The sequence below is a fragment of the Meles meles genome, chromosome 10 (genome assembly GCF_922984935.1).
Source record: "Meles meles chromosome 10, mMelMel3.1 paternal haplotype, whole genome shotgun sequence".
NCBI classification, from domain to species: Eukaryota; Metazoa; Chordata; class Mammalia; order Carnivora; family Mustelidae; genus Meles; species Meles meles.
Window position 1 is genome coordinate 11412103 of NC_060075.1, and position 25943 is coordinate 11438045.

Below are 25943 nucleotides of genomic sequence, written 5' to 3' on the forward strand. Positions count from 1 at the left end.
TCCGGTCCGGAGGCGCCTCGCGGAAGCGACTCCTGGGGGTAGCGCCCGCCCTCTGCTCCGTGCCCACTCCGCCCGGAACCGCCCCAACCGCGCCGCTCCCCGCCCCGCCGGCCTCAAAACTCCGCACCCCGGACTGTCGCAGCACCCTGTCTGCCGGGCTCTCAGACCTCTCGCTGCGCCTCGCTAGCTCCACCTCCAGACCCAGCGCGGCTTCTAGCCCTGCCCCGACGCGCCCCCTCCACCTGGAACCAGGACGGCCCCAACGGCGCGCCACCCAACCCGTCCACCCAGCCTCCAGACCACTACAAAAGTCACTACAAAAGTCGACAGAGCCCGGAGCCAGCGCGGCACAACCAACTACTGATTGTGAGTTTGCCAATCCCAGAGCTTTGCGGTTGGGGCGGGGACCGAGCACCTGGTCACGCAGGCGCGCCCAGGGTGTCAGAAGCGTGCCCAAGAACATGCCCTCATTCCACGTGTTTCTTTCTTCTCTGGTCCAGGGTTTCGTTTCCTTTAGCCAGTCCGGCGCTATTTGCTGTTTATTTCAAAACACATTTCTTCACCTTTTTGAACTTGTGAGTCAGGAATCTGATGGGTGTGAGCACGTCTGCGCTCCCCGCACCTATTTCTAGAGAGTTGCGGTCAGGGTTTGGACGAACTATTATTCATCTCCTGGGTGGTTTTTTTTGTTTTTTTTTGGGTTTTTTTTTTTTTTTTTATGGTTTTGCTGTTAAAGTGTTGACGTCAGATTAGTGAAAGATTTCTCTTTAAAAAGTAGTTACCATGATCGTGACCTCTTTCACTGCTTTTCCCCGCTGCTGCACCAGAAATCGGACATCACCCACCTGCCCCATGATGCTCATGTGGGTATTGCTTCTCTTTTGTGAGTTCCCTTTCCTGGGAGCATTACTGAGAAACAAGCGGCTGGATGGGAAAGGAAGTTAGGGAATGGAAGGGAGCTGTCCTTGTACAGGAAATACGGGACATGCTCAGGAATGCCAAGCCTGCTAGAGGTTTGTGGAGAATGCAGCAGGAAAATCATCTGGAAAACGGCGGAGAGCACAGACCCTGGATCCAGAGTGAGGCACTCAGCTTTTACCTTATGGGGAGTGGATGAAATTGGGGGGTTGTTACGAAGAGAAGTGGGTAAGGTGGCTCGAGGAAGAGTGTGGATGACAATGTAGCCGTTACTAAAGCCAGACCCACTTAGTCTAGATGGGACTACAAGCTGAAGGCACAGATGTTTGAGAGACTCTGGCGACAGACGATGCAAAGTGAGGTAGGCGCTGGCTGCCTAAGGAAACAGGAGAGAGGCAGGAAGGAACCAAAGGTAGCTGAGAGCTTTGGTGTCTCAGTTTAATCTCTTCCCCCAAAGTAAAGCCTGCTACAGGGACTCCAGTCAGGTGGTTTTGTTTGGGAAGTGGGCCCAGAATGCCAGAGTGAGGAGGTAGGGAGGGAGAGACCAGGAGGAGGGAAAGGCAGTGTAGCTTGCATGGCTGAGCCGTTTACCACCGCGGGCAGCTGGATCTCAGCTTCTCCTGAGAGGAACTCCAGAATGCACCTGAAGTCCACCACCACGGCGTGTGTCCCTGACACCCCCCACTTCTGCTGGGTGACATCTCACCACTTCAGAGCTGCCCCTGTGCACCTGCACCAGGGTGGAGGCATCTGAGCACTCAGGAAATTCCTTCATGGTGGCTGCTGAAGTTGGAAGTCAGGTGACCGGAAGGGACAGGGGACCCAGGGCATGGCCCTTGTCACTTAGGGAAGCTAGAAAGGTCAACATGGGGCAGACCCATGTGTTTCTCCCACACTCACTGTGTACTCACAACAGGGTGTTTTCTATGCATTCTCTTAATCTTCAAGAACAATCCTCCAAGGGGTGTACGATTCTCTTTTTGTAAATGGGCAAACTGAGGCTTAAGTCATTTATCCAAGAGAAGCTGCTTTAAGGGAACATTAAGCTCAATTTTAGGCACACCAAATTTTAAAAGACCTTTGGAAACCACAGAATGCTACACATACAGGTTAGGGCAGACATGATAAATCGGGAGGTGTTTCAACTCCCCAAAATGCAGTTTCTGAAAGGTCGCCTGATCTTTTTGTCCACAGAGATGCAGCACAATATTAAGTCAACTTCTGCACACCAGCTCTCACCTCATAGCAGCCCTGCAGGAGCCAGCCCCTCCCTGGGCCACTCAGGTTTTGCTCCGCCCTGCCCGGTGCTCTCTGGCCACCCTGCCAGGTGCTTCTTTGGACTCGGTGTGTTCTTCTCCTATAGCACTTCTGATCTCAGCTGAAATGTTAGTCCCGGCTTCACAGTCACATCCTCATCTAGGCTTTTCCTGTCATACAATCTAAATTCTCCAGATGCTTGATAACACATCACTGGTTTACTTTCGTAAGTTATTCATTGCTGCATTTATCTGCTTCTCTACCTATTATTGTCCTTTCCCTTCTGAAATATCTGACTCATGATAGTGGGGCCCTCATCTGCGGTGTTCCTTGCTGCACCCCAGTGGTTGGTGCACACTAGGGAACCCAGAAAAGGGTTTTTGTTTGCATGCATTTAGTTGCTGTGCTTCTACTCAGTCCTTCATCAGCTCTGACTAAGCTGAGTCTGATTTTCTCTGCAGCAGCTAGTTGAACCATGGCAACAACTCCAGCCTGTGCTTTTGAGGCTCTCATGGAGGGAGTGACCAGCTGGAATGTCCCCAAGGGCCCCATTCCATGTGAACTGCTTCTAACTGGAGAGGCTGCCTTCCCAGTGATGGTGAATGACAAGGGCCAGGTCCTCATTGCTGCCTCCTCCTATGGCCAAGGCCGCCTGGTGGTGGTGTCCCATGAGGGCTACCTGCTGGATGCTGGCTTCGCTCCATTTCTTCGTAATGCAGTGGGCTGGCTCTGTCCCTCACCTGCGGCTCCCACTGGAGTGCACCCCTCTCTGGCATCACTAGTAAGTATCCTGCAAGCCTCTGGGGTTCCGGCACAAGTTCAGCCAGAAGTGGGGGCCCCTGTGGGGGTTTACTGCATCAGTGCCTACATTGACACGATGACTGCAGAGCTGATCCAGTTTGTGAAAAGTGGAGGCGGCTTGCTCATCGGGGGCCAAGCCTGGTATTGGGCCAGTCAGCATGGTCCTGACAGAGTGCTGTCCGGGTTCCCTGGGAATGAGGTGACAAGTGTGGCCGGAGTATACTTCACCGACATCTATGGGGACATAGACCGGTTCAAGGTCTCTAAGAAGATACCCAAGATTCCATTTCATGTGAGGTGAGTGGTATTTCCCAACAGGGAGTCCGATACATGTTAACAATAGACCCATCTCACTCTTCAATGAGCTTTTCTTTTTTTCTTAAAGATTTTATTTATTTGAGAGAGCTCAAGCATGAGCCAGGGAAAGGGGAAAGGGAGAGGGGAGAAGGAGACTCCCCCCAGAGCAGGGAGCCCCACAAAGGGCTCCATCTCAGGACTCAGAGACCACGACCTGAGCTGAAGGCGGACATTTGACCAACTGAGGCACCCAAGCACCTCCATTTTTTTTTTTTTTTAAGTAGGCTCCATACCTAGCGTGGAGCCCAAACAGGGCTTGAATTCACAACCCTGAGACCAAGACCTGAGCTGAGATCAGGAGTCGGATGCTCAGGAGCGCCTAAGTGGCTCAGTGAGGGATGTTAACTGGTGGGGCTCTTATGATGGTTTATATTAGTGACTAATATAATATATAAGCCACTAGTATAGTGGCTTTATAAGAAGAGAGAGATTGAGAGAAAGAAGAGAAAGAGAGAACAGTCAGTTGAGTGTCCAATTCTGGATTTCAGCTCGGGTCGTGATCACAGGGTTGTGGGATCAAACCTGGCATTGGGCCCTGCACTCAGTATGGAATCTGCTTGGTTCTCTCAATCGTACGCTCAACTACTTGAGCAACCCAGGTGCCCTTCAGGTTCCATTTCAATACACGTACTTATCTACTCTGTTTTGGAACCACCACAAGCCAAAAACAGGATTCTTAAAATGCACTGCGGCCCAAAGAGGCTGGGTTCTGACTGCTACTCTGTCCTGCAGCCAAACAGAAAACCTTATCTCATTCACTTCTCTGTCTCCCGTGTCTAGTTCCTGGGCTGGTGAGAGTGCATATCCGTGTCTCTCAAACAGATGAAAGAACATTGGTTTCTCTGTGTGAGCACTACCCTGGGCCTGGCCCCATTCAGCAGGCCAGGCCCTACTACCTGCTCATTTATGCTCCAGTGGAGAATTAGGCAACTGAAGAAACCAATCAATAGAAAATCTAGCAGGTGTTGATAGGAGCTACAAGGAAAGCACAGCAGAATAAGTGGTCAGAGTAACAGGGAAGGGAGTAGAGGGTATTTAGGTCATCGGGAAAGGCTTATCTGTCACACAGTCAGGACTAGCTGGTGTTCCAGAGGGACTTAGTACAGGAAACTAAGGGTGATTCAAGGGCTGAAAATCCTTAGGAGAGACAGAAGGGTAACCAAAGGCTTACAATAGCGCCACCTGCAGAAGAAGGAGGTCGTGTCACTGGAGCCCAGGAGCTGAGTCACCTGGTGGACACTGGTGTCTTGCTAGGACACTCCCTGGGACCTGGGGTCTCAGAGGAGACATAGTGATTGTCAGAAACACAGCCTGAAGGGTGAGACAGAGACCTCGGCTCCTGCCTGCCTTCAGGCTTCTACCCATAGGATGGGACACAATGTCTATTTCTCTCACTGTGGTATAAGCAGACATCAATCATCATTGCCTAGTCCTAGATCTGGTAATTCATTAGTGGATATAACATGGTAGGTTTAAAGTTCTAGCATTTTTTTCATTTAGTATTTAGAATACTTCTATAAAAATGAACTTCCCTGAGATGCCTGGGCGGCTCGGTTGGCTAAACACCTGCCTTTGCTGAGGTCATGATCCCGGAGGCCTGGGATCCAGTTTCACATCAGGCTTCTTGCTCAGCAGGGAGCTTACTTCTCCCTCTGCCTGCCACACCCCTGCTTCTGCTCTTTCTCTCTGACAAATAAATAAAATCTTCAAACAAAAAGCGAACTTCCCTTCTTTCACTATTAGCTTGCCCTGTGGTACAGTCTGCGTAGGGAACGCACGATTAAATGCTGGATTCTCCCTCTCCTCACCTTTTTAACTCATTTTCAAAACGCTGGTTGGAGTGGATCCCTAGACTCTTCCAGAGGTCTGCATTGTGAAAGCATGGATTGAAACACTCACATAATACATGTGTTTCATTTATTTTTATCAGTGCTACTGATGAAGTAGCTTTGTCGGTCATCTGATGTTTGGCCATTGTGAGCCGAGTCACAAAAAGGCTCCCGAACACCTGAAATTTTTGACCCAACCCTAATGGACTTCCTTGTTTGGGTCTCACATTACACATTCCTGCCCCAGACCCAAGATCAGCCATTTCTCCAAAGAGCCTGCCCTTCTTTGCGTGGGAAATGGTGTTTAGGAGCCAAAGTCTGCTGAGGTGCTCACTGCTCCTGGGTTGATCATTGCTTCCAGGGCTTTTGAGTGGGCATAACTAAGAAGTATTTTTTTTAATTTCTTATTTTTTCTATAAACATATAATGTATTTTTATCCCCAGGGGTACAGGTGGGTGAATCGCCAGGTTTACACACTTCACAGCACTCACCATAGCACATACCGTCCCCAATGTCCATAACCCCCTCCCCCTCTCCTAAGAAGTATTTTTAAAAGGTCATCACATCAAGAGTTCATACTGATGCTTCAAATGCAACTTCTGGGCTGCAAGGTTTTATTTCATTTCAACAATCATATATCTGTCCCCTATTTTCCCGTGATGAGAAAGCCTAGCTCTGACAGAAAGCACCTTAATAACTCATTGACTTTATGCCACAACACACACGTAACAGTTACAAATAACAGTACTACCAGCACAGTTAAGGATTATGTCCAATTCCTTTCCTCCCTATGATATTTTTTATGAGGTGTATAAAGTCAAATTCCCATCCTTTAACGACATTGAGATTAGCCCTTCCCTTTGTGGTTATACACTGAGTGGATACACATGTAGATTCATCTGGGTATTTTACTGTTGCTTTCGGGAGTTGCTTTTGTGAATTAATATTATTTTATAATTATGCAACACAGCTGTGTGGATCTAAAGTAAAACCTTAAGAAGTCAATTTATGTCTCTATTCCCTTTATATAATTTTCTTCTCTCCCTTTCTAAAAAAATTATCTTTACTTCACTGTTGGTTTATATATGAGCATACACACACACACTTGAAAAAGATAACAGTATGCTACACATACTTTCTACATCTTACTTTTTTACTTAACCTTACTTTCTGGAGATGCCTGGGTGGCTCAGTCAGTTGAGCATCCACCTTTGGCTCAGGCCATGATCCCAGGATTCTGGGATCCAGTCCCTTGTCGGGCTCCCTGCTCAGCGAGGAGTCTGCTTATCCCTCTCCTTCTGCCCCTCCTCCAGCTCGTGCTCACTCTCTCTCACTCTGTTTTCTCCCCCTCTCAAATAAAAAAATAAAATCCTTAAAAAACAGATTATATTATGGTTCCATAATAGCCGATAGATATGCACTACATATTTTATTACACTGAAATATACAGGTGCAGCACAGTTTATCCAGTTAGTTTTTTACTGACAGACATTCAAGTTTCTAATATTTATTTTTTCCCAGTATTCTTACTATTACATCTATACTACAATAAATGCCTATGTGCATATGTCTTCGTATTTTTGCCATATCACTGGAAATGAAATTGGCAAGTCAAAACAGAACTGTAAATGTAATTTCAGCAAAACATTACCAAATTCCCCAGAACTGGGTTTCCCAGGAACCCAAATCAAAGACCAATACAATGTGTAGGAAGTTTACAGGAAGGGACTCTCCAAATCAACGTCTCTGGGGGAAGGGAAGATGGAAGGGTTGGACAGAAGTTGGGCCATGACGTGGATACTTAATAGCAAATATTTTTAGTGATGTTTTCACTGTTAAGTAAAACACTGGGAAAACTCTTAAGTGTCTAGTAAATGGAACATTGCTAAATTACTATGGCATATCTTATTCTTCAGCTCCTTAAAGACTTATTATAATAAGGAATAAGAAAATACTCATCATAGACAAAATTAAGATACAAAACTATATTCAACTGATGCCAAATATATTAAAACATGTGTACATACATAAGTAGAAAAAAACACTAGAAGAAAATACAACAAAATATTCATAGTGATAAGTGATTATTTTATCTTTAAACATTTCTGTATTCTTCAAATTATCTATAATTATAACCCAAAGAAGACTTTTTTACATTACTTTTATGCCTTTTTATAAAATCTTAAACAATAGAGAAATTTCCTCAAATTATACTGTGTCTTTCTTTGAACTCACATCTTGTATTGTTTTATTAAATTGGCAATGAAATAGATAAAGAAGCAAATTTCCCTAACATATCCATTTTCCTTCCCTCTTTCTAGTACCTGTCCATTCTTTCATTAATTTAAAATGTATTTTGGGGCTCTGGGTGGCTCCAATTCTTGATTTCAACTCGGGTCATAATCTCACTGTCATGAGATCAAGCCCCATGAAAGACTCTTGCAGGACAAGAAGCCTGCTTAGGAACTCTCTCCTCCTCTCCCTCTGTCCCTCCCGCTGTGCACACACACTGTCTCTCTCTGTCTCTCAAAATAAAAATTGATAGGTAGGTAGATAGATAGATAAAACGTACTATGTGCCTATTAAGTTCTAGACACTATTTGGGGCACAGGGCTTACAGTAGTGTTAACTATAGTTTCTATAGTTCATTGTGGTAGTGTTTAGTCTCTACTTGAATGACCAACAGAAGTGCTGGGAATGTTCAGGTAATGTATGAAAATAACTCTTCCACGGTATCGGAGTTCCTTATTTGCAAAACTTCTACTGAAATAACAATATGACATTAAAGTATCTGAATATGTTTGTTTCTCATTATCTCCCCAACACAATCTTCACCTTTCTGTAACTTCCATCATCACACATCAATTTTGCTACTTGTGATTGTGTACTGCTAGTCTGTATTTGTTTAAAACTATTTCTCTATTTTTTTAAAAAAAATATATTTATTTATTTATTTGACAGAGATCACAAGTAGGCAGAGGCAGGCAGAGAGTGAGGAGGAAGCACGCTCCTTGCTGAGCAGAGAGCCTGATGTGGGGCTCAATCCCAGGACCCTGGGATCATGACCTGAGCCAAAGGCAGAGGCTTTAACCCACTGAGCCACCCAGGTTCCCCAATCATTTCTCTCTTTTTAACAATAATCCTTTTAATGGGAGTTTCTAGTCACAGTATAGGTGCCATCGTTTGTTTAACTGTGCCTTTTGTTGAGTACTCAGGTATTTTCTAATTTGGGTACTTCGAGGAGGAGCTGTAGCTGATACGTCAGCCACACACATTCAAAAATTCAAAGACCACAAGTATAACATTAGGTTTCTTTTGTTACATACTTTCAGGAGATTCGCAAATCCAGTTATTCAAAAAAATAACATTGGCAATTTGATGGCAAAGTTATTTTAATTTTTTTTAAAGATTTTATTTATTTATTTGTCAGAGAGAGAGACAGAGAGCACAAGTGGGCAGAGAGGCAGGCAGAGAGAGAGGGGGAAGCAGGCTCCCCACTGAGCAAGGAGCCCAATGTGGGACTCGATCCCAGGACCTTGGGATCATGACCTGAGCCTAAGGCAGAGGCTTAACCCACTGAGCCACCCAGGCATCTGGCAAAGTTATTTTTAAACCCTGGTTTTCATACTTCTCTTCCTACTCTGGATCGTCCCTCAGCTCTCAAAAGCCAGTTTATTCTCCTTATTCAGTTTCAGCTCAAACCCCATCCTCAAGAGGAGCCTTTCCCATGACCCTACTGAATCTAGGACTGACCTTCCAGGGTCACTCTTCCCCATTTATGGCCTAAACATCAGTGACCACAATCCATACATCATATCCCACCTGTGCCCTTGTGAGTGCCTGCCCAGCAGCCAGGGCATAAAGGTGCATGAATGCCTTGATCTTGCCTGTCCTGTTTGCTGCTTTATTCTGAGTACCTGCTATGTGAAACGTAGTAGAGAGCAAGAGATTATTTGTATCCCATATAAATTAATGAATACATAAGTGAGTACATCCAAAACCATAAAAAAGAAAGGGTGGCCTAGTACACAGTGTTAACCCCACAGTGAACTTCATGTTAAGGAATGTTTTGCCAGGGGAGCTCAGCCAAAAAATGAGCTGAAGCTAATCAACCAAGTCAGCTCTGAAGTCTAAGAAGGTCTGATTACTTTAAGCCTAGGCCCTTGGCTCAGATATGTTCCTACGTCACCTGGCAACACCTTAGAGGTTTTTAGGGAACTTTCCAGCCAGCAAGTCTTGTCAAATGCTCCTGGACTGACCCAGCAGGTTTGCTAAGTTCAATTCCTGCTGGAGACAGGAAATACTCTGTCTGCCAAGGGGAGGGGCATTCTCTACAAGCCAACAGAAGATACTCTCCCTGTCCTGTCCCCAAGGGCAAGGGCTGACTGCACACCTATGCTTATAAAGCTGAGGAGGACAAGGCCCTTGCTTTAATATGCAAAGTCAGATCCAAAGGCACTCAGATGCAGAATACCAAGACACAGAAGAGTCTAGCAAAAACATCATTCCTACAACAACGCCTCAATACATTTACATGTGGCGTAACCTAAAAGGTGGAAAATATATTAGGAACTGCTTACAAAGAAGATGTTGAATCTGCCGGCAGCTTATGCATCTCTTGAAGAGTTCGTGTTCAGTCACGTGATCCTCAGCACAGTCCCAAAGGGTTTCCACGTTGTGTGAAGTGAGGCTAGACCCTGGAGTTGCTGTCTCCACCAGTCTGAGCAGTGAATGAAAAATGCTAAGTGAAGAGCTGAAGGTGGCAGTTGTGAGGCTGACAGGTACATGGCAGGAATGCAGTGTCGCCTGACCCCACCCCCACCCCAGAGGCAAGAAAGAAGTGGAAACCACAAATCCTAGAACTATCGTGAATGTCTTCTCATGTTCTAGAAGAATGAACACATTGGGTGAGATTATATATAAGCACAAAAGCAGCAAAACTACTTCAGGATTTGGCGGAAGCCGAAAAGGATGCTGGAGCGGCCATCTTCCCGCACGGTGGTGGCTGGAACTCCTCAGGTGTGCTCCACCCTGGTGGGGGGGAGGAGGTCTACCTCAGGTCCCCATAGAGTGGAGGGACTAGCCCTCAGTGAGCACAGCAGTGGGCCCAGGTGACCTTGGTCCTTCAGTTTGTGCTACAACCCTCAGGCCACAAGAAGTAGAAAGCAGAAACATATCAACCTCCATGTTATCTGGGAAGATGGATGGATGTGGGGTGTGCGTACAGACACACGGGTCCTGGGTAAGTTAGAAAGCATAGGAAGGATCTGCTGACGCTAATCAGGGGGAAAAAATCCATACACTGACTCTATAAATAAGCACTGTAATAAATTTAAAAGGGAAGCAGAAGAAAGACATTTAGTATGGAAAGACAACAGAATCAGTCATGCCTGAAGAAACATGTGACCCAGCGAACAGAAGCAGATTCCCTGAACGTTCTGTTTAGACCTTTCTAAAAATAAATGTTAAATAAATGACAGAATGAGATGAAAAGGGAGGATTTCAGAGCAAAGAAAACAAATTAAGAACCAAACACCTCAAGAAAAATAAGCCAATTAGGCATCACGAGGAATAGAACAGACAAGGCCAAGGTATGGTGAAGGGGACAGTGACTCACTTTCCATTGAGCCTTCTTGTCCTTGCTGTCAGGACTGGGAGAGCTCTTTGAGCTGCATTCACAAAGCCATTCCCTCTATCACCTGCTTGTTCAGCTGTGATCTATAATGAGGGAGCCAAAGGCAAGCTGAGGACAAACCACAAGTTCAAACCCCACAAACCCTCTCCACTTCCATGGGTGATCCATGTGACATTCCTCAGGCACTCCTGCCCGCCCTAAAACTAAGGAAAGGGAGGGGCACCTGGGTGGCTCAGAGGTTAAAGCCTCTGCCTTCGGCTCAGATCATGATCCCAGGGTCCTGGGATCAAGCCCCATATCGGGCTCTCTGCTCTGCAGGGAGCCTGCTTCCTCCTCTCTCTCTGCCTGCCTCTCTGCCTAGTTGTGATTTCTCTCTGTCACATAAATAAAATTTTAAAAAGTAATTATTAAAAAAAAAAAACTAAGGAAAGGGAAAAACAAATGGTTAACTAATAGAGATCTCAGTCCAACAGGACTGAGTCTCGCTCAGTTTACAAATGTCTTAGTGATTTTCAAGAAAAAAAGCATTCTTACCAATAACCCAACTTCCAGAAGGAAACTCCCGGTGGTCTTAATGTTAATGCTTGACTAGAGGGAAAAATAACCTTAACTTGACAATGGCAAGGCCTCCAGTATCTTGTAGGTCCTCTTGAGCTTACGCGATTTCTTTTGAAAACCTCCCTTTTCCCTTACCTCCTACAACTCCAAGTATATTACCAATTGCGTCTCACAACCCCAGTGCAGCTTTGTACCCACAGGTCCTGTCCCCATGCTTTAATAAAACCATCTTTTTGCTCCAAAGACATCGCAAGAATTCTTGAGAAGCCATCAGCTTCTGACCCCAACGTCTTTCCTGCATCAGTCTGTTGTCCTTCCTGAGCACCAGCACCTCTCACTTCCTTTCTTCCTCAGTGCCACTGGCGCTGTCAGCTCTGAGGAAACAGTGTTTACTTTTTCATAAATGCTGTATTGTTTGCACCTTCACATCTATATATCTATCTATTATTCATTCGTTTGTTTGCTTATTTATTTATTTATAGGTTTTATTTATTTATGTGAGAGAGAGGAGGGGGTGGGGGGGCAGAAGGAAAGAACGCCAAGCAGACTCCCTGCTCAGCCTGGAGCCCAATGTGGAACTTGATCCCAGGACCCTGAGATCATGACTTGAGCTAAAATCAATAGCCAGACACTCAACCTACTGAGCCACCCAGGCACCCCAACCTTCACATCTAGTTAAAGCCTCCTTTGTACAACCTATATGTGTTGCCTGCCATATACCCACTTGTGGGCTTAATCCAAAAACTCAATAATTAAAGGAGAGTTTCTGCTGTGTGGACAATGACTTTAGAGGCAAACCACCCTGGATTTGCTTCCTGTTCCCACCAGGTATTAGCTAAGAACCATGAAGCAAGCTGCCCAACTTTTCTAAGCCTCATTTGTAATGCAAGAATAATATATTTCAGGTTTATCGTGATTAAAAGAGATAATCTGTATGTGTAAAAGCCTAGCATATATTAAGCCTCATTAAGTAATAGCTACTTTATTTTTCAGACTGCAATACTGTAAATAGATCATATACAAGATTTTAAATATTGGTAGATAGATACCTAAGATCATTATATTGTCCTTATAACACTGTCAATCTGCTAAGAATTACCTGGTGTCTCATCTACTATGTTCTACTATGCTTGCACTTTCTTCCTTCATTTTTCTTTTGGGAAACACCCCATCTTTTTACAAAAATATGTCTAAAGGAATGCAAGCTTACAGTGAAAACATACAGACCACAGAGAAATACACAGGGAAGAATGGCAAGTTGTCTTCCCTCCTACACTGCTGTCCCCATTCTCACACCTCACGACTGAGGTAGCTACCACTCTGAGAAGCTTGATACAGATCATCTAATCTGCTCTTCGGTGCATGTGCGTGAGCTGAAAATTGGTATTTTATTTAATGTATCCTGTTTGAGAAAGTCTGCTTTTTCTGTATTTTTATGCCACAAATTGGTGAAATATGGCATTCTAGGCTTTCTCTTGTCCTTAGAGTCTAGGAGAATATTGCCCATTATCCTCTGTTCTAATCAAGTGTCTTTTCATTCTGCTCAATTCATCTCTATCCTCTTTTTTTTTTAATATATATATTTTTAAATTTATTGACAGACAGAGATCACAAGCAAGCAGAGAGGCAGGCAGAGAGAGAGGGAAGAAGCAGGCTTCCCGCCGAGCAGAGAGCCCGATGCGGGGCTCAATCCCAGGACCCTGGGATCATGACCTGAGCCGAAGGCAGAGGCCTCAACCCACTGAGCCACCCAGGCGCCCCCTCTTTTTTTTTTTTTAAATATAACTGACCCACTGGAAACTAGAGAGCCATTACCTTCCCAAACACAATTATGAGTTTATCAAATTTTAATTTGCTTTTTAGTGGTTTTTTCTCTCAGCACTTTGTTTTTAGGACCCTAAAAACTGATGAAAGTTTTATCTTTAGTAAGGTATAATTTTTTTTTAATTTTTAATTTATTTATTTGACAGACAGATATCACAAGTAGGCGGAGAGGCAGGCAGAGAGAGAGGAGGAAGCAGGCTTCCCGCGTAGCAGAAAGCCTGATGCAGGGCTCGATCCCAGGACCCTGAGACCATGACCTGAGCCGAAGGCAGAGGCTTTAACCCACTGAGTCACCCAGGCGCCCCCTTTTTTTTAAAATTAATTAATTTATTTATTTGACAGACAGATCACAAGTAGGCAGAGAGGCAGGCAGAGAGAGAGGGGGAAGTAGGCTCCCTGCCTATCAGAGAGCCCGAAGCAGGGCTCGATCCCAGAACCCTGGGATCATGACCTGAGCCGAAGGCAGAGGCTTTAACCCACTGAGCCACCCAGGCCCCCTGTAAGGTATAATTGTTACCCATGGAAATTATTCACCTTTTTGTACCTTAATTAGTTCCTCCTCTAATTCAATTGCATCTCATATTAATACTGGCACTTCTGTTTTCTTTATGCTGTGTTTTTCAGATACAGTTTTGTTGATATGTAGATTACCTCATTTTCAGTCCTTCTGTGTCAGTTTCAAGTCTGTCTTTACAAGCAGCTTATACCTAGATGATCTTAGCCCAATCCAGGTGCCTCTGTCTTTTTATAGAAATTTAATCCATTCATATATAGTGATAACTACAGTGTATCTCTTACTCTTGCCTTCTTTTTATTTTTATGTTCTTTTTGTTTCCTTCTCGACTAAGTTTTCTCTATTCCTTAAATTCCCCAACACATTTGAGATTATGTATTTCATTTCTATTTTTCTAGCAGTAACCTTAATGTTTTAAACCTAATTTTTAATTTTTAATTACCTGAGAAATTACATTTGTACATTCTCCTTATTTGAAAAAAGAAAAAATACCAATGAGGCTAAAGTTCTTTTGACCATCACTTTCAATAACAGTTTCTCTATCCCGTAACCCAAAAGTTTACTGTGATTTTACCCTAAGTTTTCTGACATTTACACTAACATCTATTGACTTGATTTTTGTTTTATATAAACTGCATCTCCAAGTTCTGCTATTTAAGGATTTTTTTGCTCAGCAGAATGTTCTGGACACCTGTCCACATTAATTTATATGCATCTACCTGTTGTTTTTCACTGATAAACAGCAAGCCATGATATGATTGATGCCAATTTTTTATTTGCTCCTGTTTTATGCTGAAGGGAAATTAAGGAGAAAGTGTACAAGAGGTACTTTTTTCAGTAATGTTTTGCTACTTAAACTATTTTTTAACATTCGGTTTTTATTATGAGACAATAAAGTTTTACAAAGCTAATTAAAATTGGGTATAATCCCACTAGACAAGATGGTCACTGAAGACATTTTGATAAATATTCTTTAGATTCTGCTTCTGTGTTTGGTTTTGTGTTTTCTATTTGTTTTAGGTTTTGTTTTTGATGGTTCATTTCACAAAATTTGGCTTATTTAGAGAACAGTATCTTTGAATCTGATTTTTAAATTTTTCCATTAAGCATTTTCCAATATTATGTAATAGTTAATTGATTTACCATATGGTATGCCATTTATAGTTAACCTGTAACTTATTTAACCAACCTCCCATTGTTTGACATTTAAGGTATCTACAAATTGGTATCAGGCTCCCTGCTCTGCACGAGTATACTTTCCCTCTCCTTCTACCCCTCCCCCCTGCTCTCTCTCTCATAATGAACATCTTTTTAAAAAATCCTGAAATACAACTTTTTCTGAATTACACTTAGGCCATTTCTCAATAAAAATGGTAAATATTCTCATCAGATATAAGTGAGAATTTTAAAAGAGTGTGTGTTTCCATAAATCTTTAAGTGCAGTATTAAATAATCTACTTGTTTTTCTAGCTCAGAGCTAGCACTTTGATGTTTTCACAGCTTTTTTTTTTTTCTTTTGGCAAAAAATTAGCTCTGAGAAATGTAAAAGTAGAACTACTTTCTCTAAGAATGGACTATTTTTTTCTAACTTGTTTATATGTGTAATTACTTAAAAAGACATAAAAGTCAAACCAGAATATCCACCACTCAGTTGACTAGCATGGGAAGAATTCCTGGAAGGGTTGACTTGGAGAACATGGATTTTAAGATTTGCACGTAAGGCCACTACCACACTCCTCAGTACCCCATCAAGTCTGTGACCACGTCAGTTATAAGAAGCACCGTATTCTTATGAGTAACAAAATAAGAACAAACACTGTCGATTAAACAAGGGTATGCCATCGGTTAGTTGTTAAAAGGTGAAAAAGGTGAAATTACTCGATAAAGTAAATGACGTCACATACTCCAACCCTAGCAGTTATTAGTGAGAACAAGGAGATGGGCATGAACGAGGTCATCTTTGCACCCCCCACATAGATTTCTTCATGCAGTGAGCTTGTTTCAGTGCTTCTCTGACTTGACTGTAGTCCCTCTGTTCCCTGTCACTTTGCAGATGTGGGGAGGATCTCAGGCAGGATCAGCAGCAGCTCCTGGAAGGGATCTCAGAGCTGGACATCAAGACGGGGGGAGTCCCCTCCCAGCTGCTGGTTCACGGGGCTCTCGCCTTCCCTCTGGGATTAGATGCCTCACTCGGCTGCTTCCTGGCAGCTGCCCGCTATGGCCGGGGCCGGGTGGTCCTGGCTGCCCATGAGGCCATCCTCTGTTATCCCAAGCTGGGGCCCTTTCTGCTCAATGCTGTGCGCTGGCTGGCCAGAGGCCAGACAGGTAAACTTGGGGTAAACACGCGTCTAAAAAACCTGTGTACCCTCCTGTCACAGCATGGCCTGGAGTGCAGTCTGCAGCCCCATCTGACGCAGGACTTGCGTGTCTACTGCTGCACGGCTTATAGTGAAAAGGAGGCTAAGCAGCTGCAGGAGTTTGTGGCTGAGGGTGGGGGTTTGCTGATCGGGGGCCAGGCCTGGTGGTGGGCCAGCCAGAATCCAGGCCGCTCTGCTTTGGCTCATTTCCCTGGTAACATCATCCTCAACTGCTTTGGCCTCAGTATCCTAGCTCAGACTCTCCACGCAGGCTGTTTTCCTGTCCCTACCCTCAAAATGCAGAGCTACCACTTCCGCAAGGCACTGTCTGAATTCCAGGCTGCACTGAGCCATGGGGCTAGGAACTTGGAAAAGCAATGGCTGGCAAAGCTGGGAGCAGACGGTGCAGCCTTCCTACAGATCCCAGCAAAGGGAGTCCCTGCTTACATATCCTTGCACCGATTCATAAAGAAGATGCTGCATCTGTCGGGCCTCCCAGCTGTAAGCCGGGAGCACCCTGTGGCTGGCGACTCCTTTGAGGCTGCAGTGCTCTGCCTGGCCACGGAACTGGCACGCTCTGGGACTGACTGCTCCCAGCTGATGCAGGAACTTGGAACCTGCACCTGCAGCTCAGGACACCCCTTCACTGTGGAGATCGATGGGAACAACCCAGGTACAGAGTGGGAAGTGTGCCCAGAACATCAGAACCTGGGGGAAGGTGGGGTTTCTGGGCTCACAGGACATTGCAGGTACTGAAGCTCTGGTGGGCCAGCTTCACTGTCTATGGTGTACTTTCGGGAAGACAGGGGTTGAGGTTCTGCTGAGGGTATTGGAGGGATGCATGCACCAAGCTTGGATGAACTGAGGTAGGCAGGGCAGGGGCTGTGCCTCCAGGAAGGACTCTGAGGCACCAGGAGCAGCAGAGGCAGGTGAGTAAAGAACTCAGCCTTTCCTATGGCTTTTGTCAGGCCACAGTGATGCCTGGGTGAGTACCAGGCTCTACCTCCCACGTGGACAGACTGCGGAAGTCTCACTGTCTGAAGCTGCAGCCTCTGCCGGCCTGAAGGTAAGAGCAGAACCCCCACTGCTGACACCCCAAACCACACAGCCACTTTCTTTTCCTTGGCCCTCAGCAGTGTTACCAGGAGGCCGGGAAGGGACTATTCTGCCCATTTCAGATTTCATAGACAAAGCAGCTCAATTTCAGGGAGCCTAAAGAAGGGACTGAATGCCAGAGTGAATTTAGGTACTCAAACCTAAGCCCCTGGATTTCCATGTGTGATGATGATATCTCGCTGTGGTAATGTGGCGGAGGGGGGGGGGGGCAGGAGGACCTGTCACAGCCTCAGGACAATCACTGGCTTGGCCAACAGCACATGGCCTTTCTGCCTTGTACATCACTACCTTCACACCTGAGGGGTGTGCTTCATTTGGTCACAAAGATAGGCTCTAGAGGCAAAATTAAAAATTGTCCTGCCTTAGCTCTGAGGGTCACTTCCTATTACAGGGTACCTTCCACGTCAGCCTCCTTTCTGGAGCTCGCTTACATTAAACATAAGAAAAGCAACCTCAGGAAACAGCCCTCAACCCAACTGACCAGAAAGGGGAACCCTCCACAAAGGCAGAAGCAGTAATCAGTCTTCCCCACTCAGGCCAGATCCTGCCACCTCTGGATGGGTAGTCTCCTATTGGTGCACAAGCAGTGACCAGGATCCCCTCTGGCTCATCCTGCCCTTGGAATCAGCACACTGGCATCGGCCCTGCCACAAGAGCCTGGATTCCACGCAGTATAGGGGCTTTGTGGGGCCCTAATCAGTATCAGCCACAGGGTTATCCTCCTTCGTCTGTCTGGTGGCAATCCGTTGTGAAGCTATTTAAGTCCCTGGAAGCATGGTTCCATACACTTTTCAGTCCCGATGACTATCAGAGTACTAAAATTTCATAGGTTTCCATGCACAGCTCATTGAAGAAGGGAGCTGGTGTTCTTCTAGTACCTGCCATTCACCCAGCACAACACAGCCGCCAACCCCATGCACACGGCCCACACCATACACAGCAGCCCACACACGGAACCCCCGCCACCACACATATACCATAGGAACCTAGTTCCTCCTACACATGGTGGATTCTCCTCCCCAGGTACAGATTGGCTGCCACACAGATAACTTGACCAAGGCCAGCAAGCTTTCTCGAGCCCCTGTGGTGACTCATCAGTGCTGTTTGGACAGGAGCATACAATCTGTCTCCTGCCTCTGGGGTGGCCTTCTCTATGTCATCGTGCCAAAGGGCAGCAAACTGGGCCCTGTATCTGTCACCATCCAAAGGGTTGTGCCTGCCCCTTACTACAAGCTGGGTGAGTGGACTGAATGCTGAGGGAGGAGGATGCACTGGGGATGCCACCATAGTCATGGGCCAGGTGCTAAGGAAGGGTGGGGTACGAACTGGCAGACAGAAGGGGAGAACTGTTCCAGATGTAAGCAGAGGCTGGAGCTGTGCAATACCATGTCCATGGAGACTTCGGGCGGAACTGAGGGCAGGTCTGGAGGCCTGTGCTTCACTTCAGAGCATGCAGACCCACATGTTAATAGTTCATTATTTCCGTGTCCTCCTCCTGGAGTTCCAGGTAAGTTGGGGAAAAGCGAGATAAACCCGTGATATTTATTCCCAGGTAAGACATCTCTGGAGGCGTGGAAAAAGTGTATCCAGGAGAGTCAGGCTCCCTGGGGAGAGCTGGCAACAGACAATATCATCTTGACGGTGCCGACGGCAAACCTGCGAGACCTGGAGGACCCCGAGCCTGTACTCCGCCTCTGGGATGAGATGATGCACGCTATAGCCCAGCTAGCAGCCCAGCCTTTCCCCTTCTGCTGTCCCGAGAGGATTGTTGCTGATGTGCAGATCTCAGCAGGTGGGTGCTCCTAGTCAGTGGACACCGTTTATTCATTCTTTTCTCTTTTTTAATGCCCCATACACAAAAGGCATAATCTTACCAGTAAAGGAAAAAAGACGTAACAGACATAGACCTTGATGGCGGTGCAAAGATTTCCCATATGAAAAGGTGAATCATTTATATCTACAAGGTAAGATTTCACAGGTTGGTAGAAGGATATTAAAATAGTGCTACTAGGAGTTCACAGATAGCAATGAGCCATTTCTTCCTTGTTTCAAGGAGAAACAGAAATATTTCTTCAAATAGAAGTCAGAGCTGGCAATGGAAGGAAAGAGTAAGGAAAGAAGTTTATGATAAGTATTGGCTGGTTTACATGAGAGAAAAATAAGGAAATGTGGTTCTAACACAGAGAACATTCCTTTAGACTTCAGTTTTCTTCTCCTTAAAAAAAGATTGTCTGTGCTAAAGAGCATAAATCTGCACAACAGGGGCTTACACGACAGAAGAAGTGACATTGCTCTAGCCTCAGGGATCTCAAACCCAGACACCAGACATAGTGTCACAGACTCAAGGAGAGGAAACACACACAAAATGAAGCCCTGAATGTAGTGAGCATGGCTATGGAATGTGTATTCATCTTCTTCAGGGCCAGAGCGGGGAGAGCATAACCCTGACATGAAAGGTTAGGACGGGGGCTGGGACCATTGAGTTTCTGACCAAGCAGAGCAAGCCATCTACTTTCCAACCAGCATGGAGACTCTGGCATGAATGGGGGCAACTAGGATGCTGAGGAAAAGTTGTTCAGCAGAGAGGCACAAAGGGAGATAGTTTGGGTGCTCCCCACTTTCACCAGGCCTCATCTCTAACTTCTGCATTCCCAGGCTGGATGCATTCAGGATACCCCATCATGTGCCACCTTGAGTCAGTGCAAGAGCTCATCAATGAGGCCAGCATTAGGAGCACAGGTCTGTGGGGACCCATCCATGAGCTGGGTCACAACCAACAGCGACAGGTGTGGGAGTTCCCACCGCACACCACTGAGGCCACCTGCAACCTCTGGTCTGTCTATGTGCATGAAATGGTCCTGGACATCCCCAGGTCTAGGGCCCACCCTGCTCTGAGCCCTCCAGAACGAGAGAAGAGAATCAAAACACACCTGGGAAAGGGAGCCCCCCTGAATGACTGGAATGTGTGGACAGCTCTGGAAACATACCTACAGGTATGGAGCAGAAAGGCAAGGAGGTGGGGTGCCTGGGTGGCTCAGTGGGTTAAAGCCTCTACCTTCAGCTCAGGTCATGATCCCAGGGTCCTGGGATTGAGCCCCACCATCGGGCTGTCTGCTCAGCAGCAAGCCTGCTTCCCCCCTCTCTGCCTGCCTCTGCCTACTTGTGATCTCTCTCTGTCAAATAAATAATATCTTTAAAAAAAAAAAGGCAGGGAGGTGAGGGTCAGCAGAGACCTCCATTGTGTAGCATCCTGGACCCCCTTTGCCACCCCCTCCAGCCTGGGCACAGAAGACCTGGATAGTGGGATTTCTCTAAGTTTGAGGAAATAACACCTGTCCTAATGGCCTCCTGTATTTTGTGATATTAACGAAGAGGAAATGAAAAGTATTTAGAAAACAAGTGGAGAAAATACAGCCTACTAGTCTACGAGTCATGAACAGAAGTTCTGAGTTAGTCATTCCTTAGGCTGGAGCACAGCGCTTTCATTCACCAGTCTTGACCATGGTCGCCTAATAAGTGCTTCAGAAGTGGGTGCTGTTTTGTTGTGCTTTGTTTCTCTTCACCTCAGTTCTGTGATCAAGTGAGTGCTGCATCCCTCCATCCCTTCATGGTAACAGTGGTGTGTCTCTGGACAACTGCATTATAGGAGACTTTTTAGGAGATAACTTTTGTCAAGGTTTTCTGACTTCAGTCACCCCATTTGAACCTGAAAATGTTTTTAGAATGAATAAATGAATAACCAACCCATCCAATTGAAGAACGAACAATGAAGTCTTGAAGCAGGTGGGCTTCCTGTGAAATAGGCACAAAGCCCTGTTCCTCCAACAAACTGCTCTGAACGTTAACATAACTGAATTGTCAAACCTGTTCCCCAGATGTCATCATCTGTCCTTAGGATTTACACCCCAGAGTCAGAATTCTCCTCCACAAAAAGGCAAGTGGTCTGACACCCAGGATCCCTGCTCATTCTGCACCTCTATTATCGTAGCTGGCAAGGGCCTCCTGCTTGTGGCTTTCTGGTGGGCTATCCCTCCATGAACATGAACTCTCCTTCTGAGCTCCTTATGATGTGCCTGGTCATCCTGGTTTTGCCCCAAAGGGAGTGTTCCACAGAGCAAAACAGTAGCCTTGAAAATCGTTACAGATCTGAGTTGACTGTATAATTCTGTCTGAAATGTGTTGGACGTTCCCAGCCTTTAGGGTCCCAAAGACCAAACATGTGAGATATCAGGGTTTCCCATCTCAGTCAGGCTCAGACCTATCTGATGCCCAGAAAAACACTTGGGGCCTAGGAATATAATTTTTTAAGTTAGAGATAATTATAATAACTGTCATTTGCTGAGAATTTATGTCTTTTCAGATATTTGCTTCCCTGTGAAGTCCCCTAACAAATTCAAAGGGTATAGGTTCTGTGGTCAAGAGATGGATGGAATGAGCCAGTGGGATCGTCTTGATGTTCAGGGGTAGAGTGGAGACACAGAGGCAAATCATAGGAGGGAAGCAGCTCATGAATGATCAAGGGGAAAGAATCACCATGACTGAAATACACTGGAGGTGCGTGTTGCAGGTACTTCCACAAACTGGTTCCTCATCCTGTCCCTTCTTTTCTCTTCTCAGCTCCAGGAGGCCTTTGGGTGGGAGCCATTCACCCAGCTCTTTGCTGAGTACCAGACGCTCTCTGGCATCCCCAAAGACAACACTGGCAAGATGAATCTGTGGGTGCAGAAGTTCTCAGAAAAGGTGCAGAAGAATCTGGCTCCATTCTTTGAGGACTGGGGGTGGCCTGTCCAGAAGGAAGTGGCGACCAGCCTGGCCCATCTGCCCGAGTGGCAGGAAAACCCCATGAGGGCATACATGCATCATTATTAGGAGGAAACGATGTGCAGCAAGGTGGTGGGGCGAGAGGCAGTTAAGCCATAAGACAAAATGACACCAACGTTCTCAGGAAATGCCCGTGTTACTGTTCCCCAGGTTATACTTTTGCTCTCACTGACTTGTTTCAGCATTCTAATCTTCCAGCACAGGATCTGAAATCTGTGCATCTTAAGGTCCTGTGGACTCTCGGCTCTGACTTTTGACCAACAGTGTTTTCTTGTTTGTTTTTTTTAAGATTTTATTTATATAAGAGAGAGAGAGCACAGGAGAGCAAGCATGAGCAGGGGGAAGGGCAAAGGGAGAGAGAGAAGCTGACACACCGAGAGCAGGAGTCAGATCATGACCTGAACCTAATGTAGATGCTTACCTGACCAAGCCACCCAGGCGCCCCCTGACCAACAGTTCTAAAGACTATGGGTTAACATAATAATGTGATCTCACCCCTGCCAGCCCTAAACATGGCTGTTAATTTCTTATGCTTTGGGAAGTTTTCTAATAGCAAGAGAGACAGGCTGGTATGGAGAGCCCTGAACTTGGCTTTGGTTCTATGGAAAATCTCTTAAAGTCTCTGTGCTTCTGTTCTCATGCATGACATGAGAAGGGGATAAAAGTCTGCTGTTGGATAACGGTAAACGTGTTCGTCCACTGCGATATGCATAAACACGCAAAGGTATTCTTTAGCTTTTGCCAGGGCCCGTGGTGGCCTGTCTGCGTGGACAGCCTGCAAACTGGATCCCATTTCAGAGTTGGCCCCTGGAGGTGGGCACACGCTCTCTGTCTGTGTAAGAGTTTAAATGCATCATCAGTGTTCTTCCAGGCATGATGGTTACTGAGATCCTAGCCTGTCTTATGTCCCTTCTCCCACTCTGGAAGGATTCTTAGGTGAGACCTAATCCAAATAATTGTGTAAACTCAAAAGAGATGGTATGAAGAATACATGGGTGGCTCAGTTGGGTAAGGGTCTAATTCTTGATTTCGGCTTAGGTTGTGATCTCAGGGTCGAGAGATCAAGCCCCGCATCGGGCTCCACGCTCAGCACAGAACCTGCTTCTCCCTCTCACTCTGCTCCTCCCCCTGCTCACTCGCCCTTTCTCTCTCTCCCAAATAAATAAAAACTTTAAAAAGAGAGAGATGGAGTAATCTCAGACTGGATGTCACAAAGCATCTTCATCTTCTTGGTTAGTTCGATCTTCTAATACTTTTGTTTCAACCAAAAGTAAATGTCACAGTGGCAAAGCCTATCAAGTCCACCAGCCTGTTTGTTCTTTGCACAGAAGAGGCGACTGACCCCTCTGGTCACCACAGAATCAAGGCGGTGTCTGGTGTTTACAGCATCCGAGATGAGAAGTCCGCCTGCTCAACAGGCCTCACTTCGGACCAGGATTATTCTGGGCACAGCAGACCAAATTAACTCACCATGCAGCCGCCCTGAGCTTTCACCTTATCCATTCTAACCCATCCCAAATCTTTGCCTAAGTGGAGTTCTCATTAGGGTTCTGTCTCCAGGATTAACCATGGGGTGTGACCAATTTTCTCTAGCTTGCTTTTAAACCATATTTTTGTTCTGTTGACTATCATTCCATGAGCTGCATTCAGAGCGGAATAGTTCCTGAATCCCTTCCTCCTCCTCCTGGTTCTGGATAATTTCCTTTTATTCCACTATTATCCTTTGCCAAGAGATTTTCACATGAAAGCCACTCAATAAACGTGGGAATGGAAAGAACAGTGATGACACCGAGCACACGATGACAGTCAGTCTGTCCCAGCCATTGTGTGGGATGTTTTCTATGCGTTATTCCATGGAATCCTCACAACAGACCTTGGAAGTAGGTACTGTTATTATCCCACTTCATAGTTGAGGAGACAGATGTTAAGGGAAAGTAAATAACTTCGGGAGTAAAGAAGCGAGTAAGAAGAAGAGTCAGGACTTAAGTGAAAACCCCAGCAGTTAGAAAAATCCTCCATGAAGACCTAGAATTTAAACAAAAATTCACCCAGAAAATGGAAGCTCACCAAACTTCTGATTTATCCTATGTTAACTACAGAATTTTTATTAAATATCAAATTCAACCTCCAAAGATACTGGTACCTGATTTTCAGGTTGTCTCAGCATATGATTAGCCGCCCTAAAGGTAGAGGAAGGATTTGAGCCCAGGAAATTCAACTTCAGAACTGGAGTTCTTAACGAATGTTAAGGAGGAGTGCATGGATGGATAAGATGTTGCCTGGGAAACAAAGACAAAAACCTGACTCCTCCCCACATTCCCTGTAGTGGAAACTGGAGCCTTCCCCTTCTTACAAGCGGTTCTGATGCTTCTTTCTAAGTTCACACTTACTTGTCACTGTGACAATCTCAGGCATTCAGAGTATATGTGCTCACAAGGATGTGAATGTAGCCACAGTGAATCATCAGTAAAGGCTGTTTGCCAAAAATTAATTAATTAATTAAAAAATGCTCTTTACCAGGAACTGTTATAAGTGTTTTTATTTATTTATTTATGCTCACAACAGTCCTACAGAATAAGTACTATTACTGTCTCCCTTGGCAGAGAAGGAAGCACAGATACAAAGCTAAGTGGTGAAGCCAACCCCGTTCCCTGGGACTCCAGAGCCCACACTTTCCACCAACACACTACACAGACTTACTGAATCTGCTGCAACCTGAACTCTACTTGTGTGAATCTTACATGTATACGGCTACTGACCACAAATGGCCAACCAGATTCAAACTGCTAAAAACCCAACATGGTATTGCTAGTCACTCAAAAAGAAATTACTTAATGATAAGGGTCATTCATCCAAGGTACATAGACTTTAATACCACAACCCTGCCCTGCCTAGTCTGGAGGATTTTAAGATCCGATGCTTCAAAGGCAGAGCTTGGTGCCGTCCTAGAAGCTTGTCTTAAACACAGGACTTGTATCCAAGTGTCTTTTGTTCATTCTTAAGGATACCCCAGCTTTCATCTTCACATGTCGGAGTGTGGTGCAAGGAACCACAAATGCTCTTATAGGCTATTAGATCCAATATCTGAAATACCAACATTCATAGAAAACTAGATAAATTCCAAAGGAAAGACATCATCCTGGGGTAATTTAGGGAAGTAATAAAGGCTGCCTTACAGATTTAAAGACAATAAGAAGGACTCTGCCTACATCTCCCCTCAGCACCACATAGCCACAGCCTTATTAGAAGAATGGGCAGTTAATTTCAAAACCATTGAAACTCTAGTGATTGGTCACACTGAATGCACCATAAAGACTCTTACCTCTAGCAAATATTGTTAAAATGAAATAACAAGCCCCACTTAAGGGAATTAAAGTAATTTCTATCTTGAATGGACCTTAGGCAGTGCAGAGTCTGAAGTCACCTATGCTGCTCTTTGCCTCCTCCTTGTGGCTACGCAGAAGCATTATAACTACTTTCCTTGTACTGTTCCCATAGTGGCAAACTGTCCCTCTCCTAGTTCTGGTTTAAAAGAGCTATCCAGGCTCCTCTTCCCATAAAGTAACTGACAGTCTATATGCTCTTCACCTTTTAAAAAATATTCTATGAATTTTTATAGCCAATGAATAAAACTTTTAGAAGAGGACAAATACACAAATTTCCTGAAGGCGTAATTTAAACCTACTATTCAAATCTTTATTTAAGGCCTTTGAGAGTTTATCTTTATTACCAAGGCAAATGTCTCACCAAAAGACCCCATGGCTTTTGACCTTTGAATAGGGACACACAAAGGAAGTCATGTTTTGCTTGTCCTATCCATGAAAAATCTCCCAAACCAATTCACTCCTACTCAAATAGAAACAAATTCTTTCTACTGTTTAGCTTGGAATGTTGTTAGAATGGATTTAGATTCCTGGCATACAACAGAGTCACTGCCTTTATCAATTATACAAAT

At 45.3% G+C, this 25943-nt stretch overlaps 1 protein-coding gene across 3 annotated transcripts; it reads left to right on the forward strand.

Annotated features, from left to right (window-relative positions):
• On the forward strand, nt 1–24487 carry LOC123951859 (TRPM8 channel-associated factor 2-like). 3 transcript variants are annotated; one of them, XM_046020937.1, is made up of 8 exons: nt 1–366; nt 2637–3273; nt 15748–16724; nt 17020–17117; nt 18191–18404; nt 18720–18959; nt 19823–20160; nt 21785–24487. In XM_046020937.1, exons 2-8 carry the CDS (start codon nt 2651–2653, stop codon nt 22034–22036), a joined length of 2742 nt encoding a protein of 913 aa, XP_045876893.1. In that variant the 5' UTR covers nt 1–366; nt 2637–2650; the 3' UTR covers nt 22037–24487. The 3 variants fall into 3 exon arrangements, with proteins under 3 accessions (XP_045876893.1, XP_045876894.1, XP_045876895.1); XM_046020938.1 differs by having other exon boundaries at nt 2640–3273; XM_046020939.1 differs by lacking the exon at nt 19823–20160 and having other exon boundaries at nt 21785–21938.
• The last annotated feature ends 1456 nt before the right edge of the window (nt 24488–25943 follow it).